At 63.7% G+C, this 16,729-nt stretch overlaps 2 protein-coding genes across 2 annotated transcripts; one reads left to right on the top strand and one right to left on the bottom strand.

Moving 5' to 3' along the window:
- The first annotated feature begins 345 nt into the window (after positions 1 to 345).
- RFXANK (regulatory factor X associated ankyrin containing protein) lies at positions 346 to 6,037 on the top strand. The gene is made up of 10 exons (XM_074808764.1): positions 346 to 582; positions 925 to 1,139; positions 1,364 to 1,441; positions 2,106 to 2,186; positions 2,551 to 2,616; positions 3,190 to 3,290; positions 4,324 to 4,449; positions 4,953 to 5,019; positions 5,245 to 5,325; positions 5,657 to 6,037. Exons 1-10 carry the CDS (start codon positions 575 to 577, stop codon positions 5,713 to 5,715), a joined length of 882 nt encoding a protein of 293 aa, XP_074664865.1. The 5' UTR covers positions 346 to 574; the 3' UTR covers positions 5,716 to 6,037.
- Positions 6,038 to 6,548: 511 nt separating this feature from the next.
- Positions 6,549 to 9,419, bottom strand: NR2C2AP (nuclear receptor 2C2 associated protein). Its single transcript, XM_074808765.1, has 6 exons — positions 9,401 to 9,419; positions 8,686 to 8,747; positions 8,419 to 8,509; positions 8,192 to 8,297; positions 7,840 to 7,907; positions 6,549 to 6,882 (listed from the first exon to the last, which is right to left on the bottom strand). Exons 2-6 carry the CDS (start codon positions 8,724 to 8,726, stop codon positions 6,766 to 6,768), a joined length of 423 nt encoding a protein of 140 aa, XP_074664866.1. The 5' UTR covers positions 8,727 to 8,747; positions 9,401 to 9,419; the 3' UTR covers positions 6,549 to 6,765.
- Between the last annotated feature and the right edge of the window lie 7,310 nt (positions 9,420 to 16,729).

The following is a 16,729-nucleotide window of genomic DNA, read 5'->3' as shown; positions in this document are numbered from 1 at the left end:
GTTGGGGGGACATCGCGGGGCACTTTGCCAGGCCCTGAGGCCCGAGGGTGTCGTCCCCGTCCCCCCCCCCGACCCCGCCACCGCACTTTTGTCCCCTCACAGCCCCGCCGTGGGGCTGGAGCGCTCCCACCCCCAGGGCTTGGGGGGCCGGAGCTGCTCTCCCCAGGCGGGAGCGGGCCCCGTGTGGGACAAGGCACAAACGGGGGGTGTCCCCCGCCCTCCCCGCCGTGTCGGGGGGGACCTGCTGCCCCATGGCCGCCGCCACCTCGTCCCCATCCCACCAAAGGGACTGTCGCTTTAACACCAGCCGTCCCGCCTCGCCCGGCCTCCGTGCCGTCAGCGGGCAGGTGGAGCTGGACAGGGGGGGCCCCCACTGTGCCCCCCGCTCCCCTCAGGCGGCCCCCCCCGCCCCCGCCAAGCCTGGCTGGGCCCTGCCAGGCCGCGCCGGCTGCGGCCGGAGGAAGGGGAAGTGCTGGGGCAGGACCGGGGGATGCCGGGGGGGAGCCCAGACTCCTCACCGGGGAGCGGCGGCTTGGCCTGAGCCGGGACGGGCCCCACCGGCCAACCCCGGGGGATGGCGAGGTGGGCAGGGATGGCCGCAGGCGGCAGTGGGGGGGCTGGGGAGAAGGGGGGGAATTCCCTCCGGCCTGCCCTGGCTCGGTCCCGCTGCGAGCGGGAAGGCGGCCGTGCTGGGGGGAGCGGTTTGGAGATGCTCCCCGGGCGGCTTCGCAGCGCTGCCGAGCTTTTGTCCGCCGGCGGTGCGGGGAGTCCGGCTGGAGAGGGCAAGCGGGACCCCAAACTGCGCTGCCGGCACGGAGGAGTTTGGGGGCCACTCAGGGACTAGGCAGCCTCCCCCCTCCCCTTCCCTTTCTGTCCCTTTCTGTCCCCACTTTTTCCCCCTTTCTAACATGTTGTTGTGTGCAGCTGCCCCATGGAAGGGGAAGAAGCAGTCCCTCATCTCGTGGAGACGCCCCTAAACGACACGGACGCCCAGGAGCAACGGAAAGAGGGTGAAAATGGAGCCGAGAGGGCAGCAGGCGCAGAGGAGCTGGCAGGGACCAGGGACACGGGGGACAGCGGGGCTCCCCCGGGGAGTCTGCGGCCAGAGCAGGACGTGCCACGCTTGAACCACGGGGACGGTGAGTGCTGGGGGTGACGGGAGCTGAGACGGGGCATGCGTGGCCCCGGGATCCTGCAGCATCTGTCCCCCTGAAAACTGGGATCAACGTGCCCGGCACCCTGGGCTCTGGGTGCAGGTGGGGTGCTTGCCGTGCCGGTTGGGTCTCCTTGTGCCACGTGTGGAGCCCAGCCTGCTCCCCAAAAAGCAGAACTGAGGTTCCCAATGGCCGCCCTTGTTTTGTAGGTGGAGCAGAGACTCTCCCGAAGCCCTCGACTGCCTCGACAGACAGGCAGAGGAGCACCGAGCTCTTGGCCCTGGACAGTGAGTGCTCACAGATGCTCAGGCACAGCCCTGGTGGGAGATGAGCGTGGGAGAGGTCATCTGGGTCTCTCATCCCACAAAGGCAGCTAGAAAAAAGTCTTTTACTGCTGCTGGTCCCTCCCATAATGTGGCAAGGCCAAGTCCAAACCCAGACTTTGGTGATGACTTGTGCCAGCAGTGAGAGGTCGCTGCAGCTCCACGCAGAGGAACTGGAGATAAACTCTTTTCACATACTTTCCTAATTAAACTACAAATTGCTTGTTGAAAACACATTCAGATTTCCAAGTGGAGCTCTTCAAGGGTAGGGAACATGAGGATGAACTTGAGTGCATCCCCCAGGATGTCCTCTGCAGTATATCGTTTGCAATTATGCCATTATTGCCAGATCTCTGCCTCCCGCAGTGCCCCAGATGGACCCTGCCCCTCCTTGGGCAGCTGTTTGGGCTGTTTTATCAGCTGTTGGTCCCTGTGCACTGGTCAAACCTCAGCCTTCAGGCTCTTTACTTGCAAGGGAATAATTCTTTTTGTGCAGGGACGGGAGGGAACAGCTTCAGATAAGTCACATGAGACCTGAGCTTTCATGAAGCTCTTGGCTTCAAGTCAGTGTAGTTCCTCCCTGTGCATGGAGGAGACGTGCCCTGACTCTCTCCTCTCTCTGGAACAGGTTTCCCCCTGAAGCACTCGAACACGCTGACGAACCGGCAGCGAGGCAACGAGATCTCGGCCCTCCCAGCCACGCTGGACAGTGAGTACGGCCGGGCAGAGCAGGCTGTGCGTCTCGCACACCAACAGATGTGGGGTGTGGAGGGAGCAGAGGGACAGTGGGGCTGGAGCCTCCCTCCACCTCCTGCTGCCACACTGCTCAGTGCCCGCCGGCCTTGTCTCTCAGGCTGCTCCCTCCAGTGCTGCTGCTCTCAGCTCTTGCCCTGGCTGGCTGTCCCCGCTGCTAAACAGCAGAAGGGTGTTAATTACCCATCAGGTTTTTTGGGGCTCAGATGGGGGCTGGCCACTTACCACCTCCCCAGGCTTGCAGGGACCCACCTGCAGACGATAGGTGCTGAACTGGGGAAACATTTTATCCTGACGGGTGAATTCTTTCTGTCCCCCAGCATTGTCCATCCACCAGCTTGCTGCCCAAGGTGAGCTCAGCCAGCTGAAAGAGCACCTTCGGAAAGGTACGTGTCTCTCTGGGTTCTCACCCCAGATCACGCAGAGTCCTGCCACGTCATAGCGCACTCAGAATCACCAAGGTTGGAAAAGACCTTGAAGATCCTCTAGTCCAACCATTAAAAAAAAAATTTTCACAGAAAGAGTGGTCAGACAGTGGAATAGGCTGCTCAGGGAGGGGGTGGAGTCACCATCCCTGGATGTGTTTAAGGGTTGTTTAGATGAGATGTTGGGGGATGTGGTGTAGGGGAGAACTTTGTAGAGTCAGGCTGATGGTTGGACTTGATGATCCCAAAGGTCTTTTCCAACCTGAATGATTCTATGATTAACCTCACACTGACCATTCCCAACTCCACCAGATCCCTCAGCGCTGGGTCAACCCGACTCTTAAACCCCTCCAGGGATGGGGACCCCCCCCTGCCCTGTGCAGCCCATTCCAATGCCCAACAGCCCCTTCTGGAAAGAAATACTTCCTAATACCCACTCTTTGATAAACCCTCAGCCCAGTTTTTACTGGGAGGACAGGGAGCAGAGGGGGCTTTACCCTCCCTGTTTACGATGTCTCATCCGTGTCTGTGCAGGTGAGAACTTGGTAAATAAACCTGATGAGAGAGGTTTCACACCGCTGATCTGGGCTGCAGCCTTCGGAGAGATCGAAACGGTCCGTCACCTGCTGGAATGGGTAAGGCCACGCTCATGCAGCACCTCGTTAACAGGAGACTTCCCATCTCCGATCCTGGCAGCCGCCAAATTGTCTGTCCAGCACCATCCTGGTACCATCTCAGCCAGTTTTTCCCATGGCACCAAACAGGACGCGGCTGCAGAGCTAACAGCTCAGATGCTGCTGGATGCTGCTCCCCACTGGGCTGTGAGCTAAGTCAGGAGCATGAAGAGCCTTATCTCACAGCTAGCAATAACTGTTTGTAATTAAATATCTGCTTATTGGTAATTTGAGATCAGGCTTATCACTTGGGCCCTGTAATCTGCCAGCAAATGTGCTCGCCGAGGTATCGTTGCAGTTAATGAACTCATTGCTGCTTCGTCCTTGAGTGCTGGGCTTGCAGCTGAGGACTGTCTGGGGGTGAGCAGGAACCAGATCCTCCTGCACTCTGGATCAAGCTGCTGCCCAAAGCTCAGTCCCACATCTGCGTGTGTCCAAGGATCAGCGAGCACTCGCACCTCGTAAGCGCTGGCCAAACGCTGGCTCTGTTGCTGTATTAACAGCAACATTGCAATCTGTTACCAGAGGGACTAACAACCCAAAATAAACAAGGTGATACATTGGTAAAGGCTATAATGATGTCCAGGAGAGGTCTGTGGCTGGCAGGGCTTGGAGGACAGGGAGGTTTTCTAGGTAATTCAGTAACAAAAGAGAGGGTGGGTATTGTACAGGTGTCTAGACAGGGCTGGTAACACTGTTCCCAGTGATGGGAAAGGGGCTGAGTGACAGGAACCATCAGGCTTAGTTTACTGACACTGGAGAAGGGCTTTTAAGTCCTCACCTGAAACGTTTGATGATGCTTAAAATACACCCAGTCGGGGACTTTGTAAGGGGAGGTCACTGGGGATGCGTGAGCTGTCTCTGCCCCACCAGGCCGCTGGGCCCTGGCTCTGTGCTCAGCCCCCCTGGGGCACCCAGCAAGGCTGTGCTGAGCACCCCAGGTCTCAGCAGGGCTCCTGCACCCCGCCGGGGCTAACGCCTGCGCTGTCCCCAGGGCGCTGACCCCCACGCGCTGGCGAAGGAGCGGGAGAGCGCCCTGGCCCTGGCCAGCATGGGCGGCTACACCGACATCGTCGTCATGCTGCTGGAGAGGGACGTGGACATCAACATCTACGACTGGGTGAGTGCTGCCGGGCGCAGGCCGCTGCGGGGACCGTGCCGGCGCTGGGAGCGACACCAAGCCCCGCCAGGGCTCCGCCAAGCTCATTTTAAAATAGCAGCAGCGAGTTCGCATCGTTCTGGGCTGAGCTAGCAGCAACACCTCTCTCCTAGATGCTTCGCAGCGCTCGTCTGCCTGCTCGTGTTTTGAGAAATTAATCTGGATAATAATTTTAAATGGTTTCCTCAGTTGTTCACACTGGTGATGTTAGCAGCCACAAGGAAACAGCGCCCAGAACTTAAGGTTGTCTTTAAAATTACACAATTTAAAAGCTATTGTATTGCATACAGAGAATAATACCTGAGCAGAGCCGCTCTGTGAGAAAACACCCAGCCCAGAGCTGGGAGAGGGTGGAAAGGGGATCCCAGCGGGTCGGGGACCTGCTGCTGCGGGAGAAGCCGGAGCTGCGTGAGCACAGCCCTGTGCCAGCCGGCAGTGACGCAGCCCCTTCCCTTTCCCTGCAGAACGGCGGCACTCCTCTGCTCTACGCCGTGCGCGGCAATCACGTCAAGTGTGTCGAGGCCCTACTAGGTAACGGGGAAGATCTGCACTTAGTCCTTGGCCTCGAATCCGCTGCTCGTTGGTAACCGCCTCGGGGAGAGAGCGGGACACGCCTGGGGGGAGAAACTGAGCAGCTCCCCACTCACGGGGGGCTGCCCAGCCAGGACGGGCACCTTTTGGGGGTCCCCTGAGCCGGAGGGGGACGCCACATCGGCAGGGGAGCGCCGTGCCCTGATCTCCACTGCCTGCTTGCAGCTCGCGGCGCTGATCTGACGACGGAGGCAGATTCTGGCTACACGCCGATGGATCTGGCCGTGGCCCTGGGACACAAGAAAGGCAAGTGTCCCCTCCGTGCCTGGCAGGGAGCCCGCCCTTCCCTTCCCAAGAACCCTCCAGGCAATTCCCAGCTTCCAGCCTTGCTCAGGGCTTTTTTTGACCTTCCACCACTGCTCCCCGCTCTGAAAACGAGCCAGAGAAATCAAGATGGGTCCTGTTCCCCTTGCTCCCCCTCCAAGCCGGAGTGGTGCTGGAGATCGGGCTGGGACGGGGGAGATGGGGACAGGCCCCTGGAGAAAGGGGTTTTCCAGCCTCCCACTGGAAAACAGCAGCAAAATGGTGACCAGGTCCTGCCCACAGCAGTGGGTTTCACTTCTCTCCCCTCCCTTAGTCCAACAGGTGATCGAAAATCACATCCTCAAGCTATTCCAGAACAAAGAGCAGGAGTGACGCAGCGGCTTGTGCTGCACCGCTGCAGCACCAGCGCTTCTCCCAGCCCACACAGGACCCTCCTCTGGGACCACCACAGCCTCACCCAGCCGTGCTGCAACAAACAGGGCAGTGGCACGATGCTTCCAGCAAGGAGCATGTGGAGGGAGCTGGGCACCTCGGTGAATCTGTGCCTCTCCCCGAGGGTGGCACGGCCACGGTCCCCCGCACCCAGGGACACTCATTCCTCAGGGCAGCTGCATTTCTGCCCTGTCCGGGCTCAGCTGCTTCGTGCGTGTGTGCGTTCAGGTATTGCATTATTGGAATTAAACCCTAAAGCAGCCGTGTGGAGCCCTGTCCATGGCCTCGGCCTCTCACAGCGGCCAGTCCCCAATCCCAGTACCAGCTACTGGGGAACAGTGAGGGGAACTGGGCCAACCAACCTCCCCAAGGCCTGCGCCCCGCCGGTGCGCTGCTCTTCCTCTCCAGAGCTGTCTCATTGAAGAGGGAAGCTCCCTCTTAACACCCATAAACTTGCCAAGCCCTCTCTGCACACAGCCAGGGAAATAGCCACAGGCAGAAGCAAAACCCTGTGGGAAGCATCACCCTGCCAGCCAGGAACACAGCACGGCCCCGGCCGACAGCCACGATCCTGAGCCGGAGCCCTGCAAGGCCACAAAGAGCCGCTCCAAGAAGTTCAGGGGTGGTTGGCAAAGATGAGAGACAGCCAGAGCCCCCGGCACACAGAGGGGACTCTCCTCCTCTCTCCTGCTCAAGCCATGCACCGGCGCAGCCATGGCAAACCCCGGAGGGCTCAGTCCCGGGGTGCCACTTGCCCAAGGAGCAGCCGGGAAGGAGCGGGGACACGATTTATTCAGCTGGTGACACAAGCTGCGTCCCATGAGGATCTCTGCTCTGTCACTGCCATCCTGTGGGCCTGGGGGTCCCCTCTCAGCGCCTTGGGGTGCAATTGGGGGCAGCACCTCCCCGCTGGCAGGGTTTGCTGTCCAGTTTCCCCCCACGCAGCAGAGCCCCAGCACAGGCAGTGGGGTGCAGCCCCCCACGCTGTCCCTAGAGCCTCTCCCCCAGCACCCTGAGGTGATACACCACGATCCTCCCGAAGAAGTCTGTGCTGTTCTCAAAGGTGATCTTCAGCTTATCCAGCTCCGTCTCCTCCACCTGGAATCTGTGTGGGGGCCGTAAAGGAGAAAAATAGGCAGGAGGATGCTACAGGCTTGGGGAGGAGTGGCTGGAGAGCTGCCAGTCAGAGGGGGACCTGGGGGGGGTTGGTTGCCAGCTGGCTGAACAGGAGCCAGCAGTGTGCCCAGGTGGCCAAGAAGGCCAATGGCATCCTGGCTTGTATCAGCCATAGCACGGCCAGCAGGGACAGGGGAGGGATCTTACCCCTGTGCTCAGCACTGGTGAGGCCGCCCCTCGATGAGTGGGTTCAGTTTTGGGCCCCTCACCCCAAAAAGGCCATTGAATGACTCGAGCGTGTCCAGAGAAGGGCAACGGAGCTGGTGCAGGGTCTGGAGCACAGGTCTGATGGGGAGCGGCTGAGGGAACTGGGGGGGTTTAGTCTGGAGAAGAGGAGGCTGAGGGGAGACCTCATGGCCCTCTCCAGCTCCCTGAAAGGAGGGTGCAGAGAGGGGGGATGAGTCTCTTGAGCCAAGGAACCAGCGCCAGGACAAGAGGGAATGGCCTCAAGCTGCGCCAGGGCAGGGTCAGACTGGCTCTTAGGAAGGATTTCTTTGCAGAAGGGGCTGTTGGGCGTTGGAATGGGCTGCCCAGGGCAGGGGGGGAGTCCCCATCCCTGGAGGGGGTGAAGAGTCGGGTTGACCCAGCGCTGAGGGATCTGGTGGAGTTGGGAACGGTCAGGGTGAGGTTCATGGTGGGACCGGAGGAGCTTCAAGGGCTTTTCCAACCGAGATGATTCTGGGATTCTGTGACACGTGGGAGACCTGCCCTGAGGGGGCACGCGTGGGGCTCACACCCCGGCGTACTGCAGCCGACGTCTGGATCTGCTCCAGCTCTGCCCAGTAGCTACAGCAGTGGCAAAGGGCCAACAGGCACCCGCAGGTCTGTCGTTTAAACTGCAGCTCTGCCATCGCCCCCCCTGCCCCTCCACAACGCGGCAAAGGATATCTGCATGGCATTGATGTCCTCGGGGTACAGGGCGGATATTTTCACCAGTTCTTCACCTGCTCTGCAGCCTGCGGAGGATAAAGGTGGAGGCAGAGGCTCAGGTGCTGGGGGAGCCTTCAAGCCCCCCAAATCCTCCCTGCGTTGGCTGGGAGCAGTGGTCCATCAATGGACCAGGCTCCCAACCCAGGTCCTCGCTATTCACCCCTCTGTGCTCCAGCCCACAGCCTCAGCCCCTCTCAGGATTTGGGAGCAGTTAACAAATACCTCTGGGCCTCACAAGAAACAGCTGTGGGATCCAGGTGCAGGTAAACTGAGGCAGAGGGACCCCTGTGCCCCTAAACCAGCTCCTCACCTTCCAGCGTGCACAGCCGGCTGGAGAATCCCCCCTGGAACTGGATGTGGAGCTGCGAGACCTTGACGGTGCGGGGGAAATCCAGGGTGACCCACTGGCACGTGCCCTGAAGGCAGGAACGACAGCGGGGCTCCGTCACGGCGGGGACAGCGAGGTGTCCATGGCTCCTGGCCCCCGCACACGGCTCCCGGCCCACCCCTCTGGCTTTCCCGTCCTTGTCCCCCCACCTGGTCCGAGTTCCAGCATGTCTCCTCGCTCGTGTCGAACATGTGCTTCTTCCCAAACTGCTTCACGTCCCGGTTAAGCACAGAGCTCACCCTGCAGGGACACGCGCCACCATCCCGGGGACACAACGGGGACAGCGTCAGCGATGGGACTCGTGTCCCCTGCAGGGCCAGGGGATGGTGTGTGGCACCCAGGAGGGACCCACTGTGGGGGGGGCGGTGGCCGCAGCACCCCGCTGCCCGCTGTCCCCTGGGGGGGCTGGGACTCACCGCGTGGCCGTGTCGGCGCAGACCAGGGGCTCCACGGGCATCGCTGCCTGCAGTCGTGCTGCCTGCAGAGAGATGGGGTCAGCCAGGGGCAAAAATGGGGTCACCCAGCAGCAACAGGGACCCCTGGGCAGCACTGGGGACCCCCGGACAGTACTGGGGTCAACCCGAGCAGCAATGGAGACTCCTGGACAGCACTGGGGACCCCCAGGCAGCATTGGGGGCTCCCAAACAGCACTGGGGGCACTCTGGCAGCACTGGGGACCCCCAAGCAATATTGGGGACACTTGAGCAGCACTGGGGACCCCTGGGCAGCATTGGGGGCAGCTGGGCAGCACTGAGGACCCCTGAGAAACCTTAGGGGCATCCTGGTATCACTGGGGGCACCCTGGCAGCACTGGGGACCCCCGGGAAGCACTAGGGATCCCTGAGCAGCATTGGGGACCCCAGGACAGCCCTGGGGACCCCCGGACAGCATTAGAAGCATCCGGGCAGCATTGGGGACCTCTGAGCAGCATTGGGGACCCCAGGACAGCATTAGAGACATCCGGGCAGCACTGGGGACCCCTGAGCAGCATTGGGGACCCCCGGGCAGCAATAGGGACACTGAGTAGCTTTGTGGACCCCCGGACAGCACTGAAGAGACCCGGCAGCACCGGGGCACCCCCGGCTCCCGTCCCCTCGCCCATCCCCGTCCCCTCCGGCCGCCGCCACTCACCGTCCGCCCGGCGCAGGAAGCGGCGGAGCTGCTTCCCCCGGCCTCGGCGTCCGGGAACGCCCCCCCCCGCCCCGCCGCAACGCTCCGCCCTCCCCGCCGCGGGACCCGGGCGGGCCGGAGCGCCCTGCACCCCCCCAGCAGCTCCCGCGACGAGGAGGGGGACGACATGCAGCACCCCGGCGTCCCCCCATGCAGCACCCCCGGCCCAGCACCCCCGCGAGTGCCGTCCCTCTGTGATTCACCCCCCCCCGCAAAGGTCTCGCCCCCCACAGCCGCTCTCACGGCCCCTGCACGGCCCTGGAGTCGGGGTACACCCCCCCACTTCCAAAGCCCGGCTCCAGGGGGGGTCTCGCCGGGCCCGGGGCTGGGGCGGCCGGTGCCCTCCCGGGCCGGCTCTGTAGGTGGCACTGGCGGAGCGCGGCTGGGAGCGGCGGCGAGAGGCTGCGGGGGGGCGGAGCGCGGGTGTGCGGGGAGCCCGGCCTGCTCCGGCATCCCTGCGCATCCCAGCATCCCTGTGCATCCCGGCATCCCTGCGCATCCCAGCATCCCTGTGCATCCCATCATCCCGGCCTGCTCCGGCATCCCTGTGCATCCCAGCACACCCCAGCATCCCTGCGCATCCCAACATCCCAGCCTGCTCCGGCATCCCTGTGCATCCCCTGTGCATCCCATCATCCCGGCCTGCTCTGGCATCCCTGTGTATCCCCTGTGCATCCCAACATCCCTGTACATCCCGGCATCCCTGTGCATCCCATCATCCCAGCCTGCTCTGGCATCCCTGTGCATCCCAGCATTCCGGTGTGCTCCAGCATCCCTGTGCATCCCTGCGCATCCCAGCACACTGGAGTATCCCCACAAACTGCAGCATCCTTGAACTGGAGCATCTCTGCACGCTGCAGCACCCCTACACTGCAACACCCCCCATGCTGCAGCACCCCCCCACACTGCAGCACCCCCACACTGCAGCACCTCCCCCACGCTGGCTCATCCCTGCACACCCCAGCGTCCCCTTCGATGAAGCCACCAGCGCAGCGCCCAGGCAGGTCCAAGCCATCCCTGGTGCCCCTCGGGCCCCCCTGGCCAGGCAGCGCTGAGCTGCCCCCCCCAGCCTGTGAGGGGGGACCCCAGAGCAGCTGTGCCAGGAGAAATCACCCCCCCCCCCCTCCATATAGAACCAGGCAGCTGCTTAAAATGACCCTTTGCAGGCACACGGTACCGCTGCGCTTGCCCACGGTCCTTGCGGATGTGCCCCAGCACTCAGCGAGGTTGCCAAGCCTTGACCCCGTGGTGGTCCCGTGGCCCCAGCTGGCCCCATGGCCGCCTCGCTGGGGGAGGCCGCGGCTCTCTGCAGCCGTCCCCAGGTGCCTGAGTGAGTCACGGTGGCCGTGCCGAGGCTGCCTGCGCGCAGCCACCGGCAAAAATAAAACCAGGCGAGCGCTGCAAAACCATCGCCTCCCCCTCGCCACGCGGCTCTGGGGGCTCAGCCCCCGGCTGGGGCTGCGCACACGCGTGTCAGCGAGCACACACGTGTGTGCAAACCCACGCGGTGACACACAGGCGTGACGGGCTCCGTCTTCCTCCTCCTTCCTCCCCTTCTCCCCCCCCCCTCCCCCCGCTGAGTTTCGCCTGAGAAATTGGGTCAAAAACCGCAGGAGCCTTAATTGCCCCTCGGCTCATCGCGGGCTCTGCCACTGTGCCACCGCTGCCCGTGTCACCTCCTGCCCGCACCTGCCTGCACCAGCCCCCCTCGCCCCAGTGACCCTCCAGCCCTGCCCGCCTGAGGGGAATGGGGCAGGGGGGGCAGCACTCTGTCCCTGGGGCTCTTCAGCCTCGGCATCTTCCTCACCCTCCTCGCTCTCGAGGAACGAGGCGGGCGGTAAACGCAGCTGCTTCCCGCCGGGCTGTGCCGGGAGCAGCACGGTGGCGGCCTTGGCTCCCGGCTGCCATCCAGGCCGGCACTCAGCCACACACCGTGGGGGGACGGGGGGGGGACCTTTGCATTTTATCCAAGAGCTAATAGAAAGGCTGGTGCCAAACCGGGCGCCGGCACGAATCCAGACCCCCCGCTCCCACCGGGCACGAGCTCCCGCCCGCCAGCCGCCGGGATGCTGGCCCTGTGCCGGCGCAGCCACCTCGTGCCGGCCCTGCAGGAAACGGGTGCCGGTGCCTTTTGTGTGGCGGGTGCCGGGGTGTGAGTTTTGCTGAGCAACCCCGGCTGGCGCCGGGAGCTGCTTCCGAAGAAGAAGCGGGTGTTGTGCCCTTTGCCGTTAATTACTTGTGCCAATTGATTTCCACTTCCGTGTAAACACTGGGGATTACCGGTGAATGCGGCACAGGCGTTATTCAACGCCGCGGCCTCTCCGCCCGGCACAGGGCCCTGCCTGTTCTCCGGGATGCGCCTCTGCCTTTATTCTGCGTAGAGGGGCCGGGGGGTCCCAGGGGGGCCGGGGGGACCTGGAAGGGCAGGATTTGGCACAGCCGGTAATTAATGCTAAATAACAACGTGGTGGCATCTCGGCGCTGGGAAGGAGCCATGCAGGGCGCCAATGGGTGCGTCCCTCTGGAAGGGAATGGATAAAAAGATATAATTCTCTTATTATAGCCCTGCTTTTAAGCCGAAAACCAGCGTTTCCTCCCAAAGGGGTGAGGGCACCAGGCTTGTGGCCGGGCCGCTGTGGTGCCGGTGTTCTCACCGCTGGGGCTGCCGGAGCGGCAGCACATCAGCCGTGAGCAGGCGTGGGGGTAGGCTGTGCCGTTAATGAGCTTTGGCTCTGCTAACGGGCGATGCTGCTCGTTGTCCCTGCGTGGGCAGTGCTGGGGGGCAATTACCACCCCAGCTAATGAACCAGCGCGGTGTCCCGCTGGCCCTGCTGCTAATTATTGCTGGTGTCAGAGAGGGGCTGACCGGGGCTGGTGTCCCCCACGCTTGCTCCCATGCCAGCCCTGCCAGCTGCTCCCCCGAAATCACCCACCAGCACCATGGTGGGCACCAGGGCGCAGGGTTGGGCCCTGCCCACAGACGCGGAGCTGGTGGCATTGTCACCCAGGAGTGTCCCCAGAGGGGGGGACTGTGCTGGGTCACAGCCCATGCCCCCGGTGGAGGGGGGGGTGCTGGCCGGGGCTGGGTGCTGCGGGAGGGTGAAAGGAGCGGGTCCGGCTGCTGGAAGGGGGAAGGGAAGGAGGTGGTTGCCATGGAAACAGAAAATAAAATCAATGCATCCTGCCGGCGGGTTTGGAGGGAAGTTGGGTCTGGCCAGGGCAGGGTCCCTGTCTCCCCGGGGGGGGATGCTGCAGTCCCCAGCCCACACCCCTCCATGCCCAGGTTGTGCCATGGGGTGTGTTTGGCCCAGGCTGAAAGCAGAAACGAGCCGCAGCCGGGGCGGGGAGCAGCGGGCGAGGGGCCGGGGGCAGCACGGCAGCGGGTCCATGGCGCCGGCTCTCAGCACAGACCCCGGGTCGGGGCGTCGTGCCCTGCTCCAGCCCCGGCTTCGCACCAGCATCTCAGCTAGGACAGGCACCAGGTGCTGGCTGGCCCTGCCACGGAGCCGTCTGTCCGTCCGTCCGTCCGTCCGTCCGCCCTCCCGCTGCCTGTCCCCGTGCCAGTGCCCTGAGTGCTGGCCCCAGCTGCGGTGGCAGAGGCCTCATTAATAAGCCGCTCTCCCGATGAATGTGGCAGCTCTCCTGGAACGGGCTTCATTAGCTGCCGGCGGACCTGAGCGGAATAACAAGCGGCTCCACGGGGCGCGGGACGGGGGGGTGTCCCCCCCACCCTCCGCACCCCCGGTGATGTGGGGACCAGGGCACGCAGCTGCACTGAGGGCACGGGGAGCTGCATGGTCCCTCGCTGTGCAGGGAGGAGAGTCCCTGGCACCCAGGTCCCCTGGTGCTCAGCACCCGCGGGATGGCAGCGGCGATGCTGCTCAGCACCCCGGTCACGGCGCTGCGGCCCCCGCTGCCAAACCGGGCAGCACCAGAGCTCGGGAGGCTCCCGGCCTCGCCTGCCCCCCAAACTGGCTTTGTCATCGGGGTGATGAGGGTGCTTCACCACCCGCTCTTGCAGGGCCAGCCCCTCCATCCCCTTGGGGACTCTGCGGTGTCCCCACGCCTGTCCCCGTGCTGCGGGTTAGCCACGTCACTTCTATTGTGGAACTTGGTGGGAGCGAGACCTGGCTGAGACCTATCAAACTCGTGTCATGTGGCTTCTGGCCCCTCCGCTCTCCCCTGGGTGGCTGGGGCAAAGCCAGGGCTGTGCTGGAGTCATGGGGACCCCCTGCAGCCCCACGCTGGAGCCAGAGCCCCGCCAGGTCTCCCCGGGGACAGCGGCGGGTCCCGGCCCTTTGCGGGGGGAGCCCCTTGCCATCACTGCCGCGCACCCCAATTGCCAGCGGCCGCCTCCCCGCGTCCCTGTCACAACAAAGGAAAACATCTCTGGATGGAAACTGCAGGAGGGTCGTCACGGCAACACTGCTGCAGGATTTCACCAGAAACCCAGCATTCCAGCTCAAAAAGACACTTGGGTCCCTGCTCGCCCTGGCAGACGCCAGCGCAAAACCTGCCGGGGCCAAGTGAGTGGGACCGGGGGATGGAGTCACCCCAACCACCACTGCCCCAGGGGCCGCCTGGCCTGTCCCTGGTGGGGTTGGGGACATGAGGCTCCCAGCGGGGACCTGGTGACTGTGGGTGCTGCCCTGTGGGAGCAGCTCGGGGGGGCAGAGCCATCGGTGCTGCCAGGGTGATGCCGCAAGGACGTGCTGGGGGTGCAGAAGGGCCACCGAGCCGGGCAAGGGTGGGGACATGGGGACATCCCTCCGTGCCAGGTGGAGCTGGCTCTCTCACCCGGATGGAGGGATGGCCACGGCGGGGTGTTGGGGCTCCAGGTTAGGCCTGAGGGGTGGGGGGGACTCCATGAAGTCACCTCCCAGCTGGAGCGACCAGCCAGGGGGATGTTGAAGCTCCAAACTGGTGCCAGCGGAGGAGCTGGTCCCCGCCGCCGCGGTCCCCGGGCGCGGAGCAGCTGCCGGCGCGGGGAGGCAGGCGGGGGGAGAGGTGTCTATTAAATCCCCATCCATAAGCCGCGCTGGCTGGTGTCTGTTATGACATTTATCTCCACTCGAGAGGAGAGCTCCGATAACTCACTGCCGGCACCTTCCTCAGCAAGACAAATGGCCGGCGGCACATCAGCCACGCTGCCTCTGCCGGGGCCCACCCAGCGCCCTGTTTCCCCCCTGGGAGGTGGATGGGTGGGTGCTGGGGGTCCCTCCGCTCCCCCCTCACCTGCTCCGAGCCCACGAGGAGGTTTGAGTCCCTGAGCGGCTCCGACTTCGCTCTCCCCACAGCCCCTTCGTCCCGTGGACCCGTCATGGGCCAGGGTCAAGGTTGAGCGCAGCTTCGTCACCGCGCCCGGGGCTTGTTAGCGAAGGGTGGCCCATGGGGGGGTGGGTGCTGGGGGGAGCCCCCTCCCGCGGGCTCCGGGATAATCCCCGACCTGTGCCCGATGCGTCGTGCGGATCAAACCCCACCGGTGCCGCCGGCTTTCCGGGTGACGCTTAGGAAGATGAGGAGCGGGAGGCAGGGTTTGGGCAGCGGGCAGCCCCGCGGGCAGCGTGGAGGCAGCAGGTTGGGGGGGATGTGGGTCTTGCTGTGGTGTGGGGAGCAGTGGGAACATTTTCACCCTAAAGGGTCCCCAGGCCCTCGCACGAGCGGGGCGAGCATCTCAGAGCCGGCCCCATCCCTCCACGTGTGGGCAATGGTTCTGCCTCCACCACGAGCCACGTCCACCCCTGCTGGACCGTCCTGTCCAGGCACGCGAGACAGCACAGCACCCTCCTTCCAGCAAACCCCACGCAGCACCCATGGGTGCCGTTTCCAAAGCAGGATAAGCGGGATTAGAGACCCCGTAGGGTGACAACACCTGGATCTGTGGGAGCGGGAGGTCGCCGGGACATCCGGATGCTGGGAAAAATCCCTTGGGACCTTCTCCCCAATCTTGCTCGGTGAACATCATGGGGGGCGCATTAACCCCTTGTCGCTGTCCCCCCCTCCACGCTCTCGGGCACCTACGTGGGGACAGGGACGCCAGCTGCAACCACATAAAGAAGGGGAACAGAAGAGCTCTGTGCGCTGACAACGCCGGGGTTGTGTCGGGCGGGGGGGGGGGTTCACAAAAGGCAGGAAACGCCGCGAAAAGTCTGACACAATAGAGTCGGAAATGAGAACTTTGCTCTCGGGTTTCCGCGGACCCATCCTATGGGGAAAATGAAGGGAGGCGGGGGGCAAGAATTTTTTCGCCGGTTGTTGCCAAGTCGTGGGAGACAGGGTGGCATTCTCCATTCACCGGCGGGAAGGTGACACCCCCCCCCCAGCCCTAAACCCTCCCCAACAGCTCAGTGATGGTTTTCTCCCCCATTTTGGGGGATCGTTTCTGGTATCGCAGCTCCCTGGAGTGTCTCACCCGTTTTATTGGGGTTGTTTGGGCTTTTTCAAGCCTTCATCCATCCTCAGCATCTTCCAGCTCCTCCGCACCCCCGTACGGCCCCGGGGCCGTACGGGGGTGCGGAGGAGCTGGAAGGTGCTGCTGGTTGCACCCTGTCTGGCTTAGCAGAGATTTTGGGGTGCAGAGGGGCTGGAAGGTGCTGCTGGTTGCACCCTGTCTGGCTTAGCAGAGATTTTGGGGTGCAGAGGGGCTGGAAGGTGCTGCTGGATGCACCCTGTCTGGCTTAGCAGAGATTTTGGGGTGCAGAGGGGCTGGAAGGTGCTGCTGGTTGCACCCTGTCTGGCTTAGCAGAGATTTTGGGGTGCAGAGGGGCTGGAAGGTGCTGCTGGATGCACCCTGTATGGCTTAGCACAGATTTTGGGGTGCAGAGGGGCTGGAAGATGCTCCTCTCTTTGGACATACCCTAAAATCCCGCTGGGTCCCTGGGCAAGGATAGAGGGAGCCCCACAATGGCTTGGGGAGGGGCTGCAGAGGGGCTGGAAGGTGCCCCCCATTTTTTGGAGACCCCCGTAAAATCCTGCTTGGATGCAGCCGGCTCCCAGCGCAGGGATGTGTGTGGGGGTGCGCCGCATACGGAGGGGGGCACGCCGTGCCCCCCACCTTCTGGGGGGGACTACGGAGGGGATAGAAGGGACCCTCCCTCCTATTTTAGGGACCCCACCCCCATTACAGGGACACTCCCCCCCCCCCCGGCTGCGGGGGGCTGCGGCGGGGCGGAGGGACGGCTCCGCTCGATGGGGAGGGGGCGGCCCCGGCGGGGCGGGGAGGGGGGGGGGTGTGTTTGTGTGGGGAGTGGGGGGCGGCCCCGGTTTGGGGGGGGGGGTGGGGGGCGGCGG

This window comes from Strix aluco, chromosome 29, assembly GCF_031877795.1.
Source record: "Strix aluco isolate bStrAlu1 chromosome 29, bStrAlu1.hap1, whole genome shotgun sequence".
NCBI lineage: Eukaryota > Metazoa > Chordata > Aves > Strigiformes > Strigidae > Strix > Strix aluco.
This window is presented reverse-complemented; position numbering and strand designations above follow the sequence as displayed.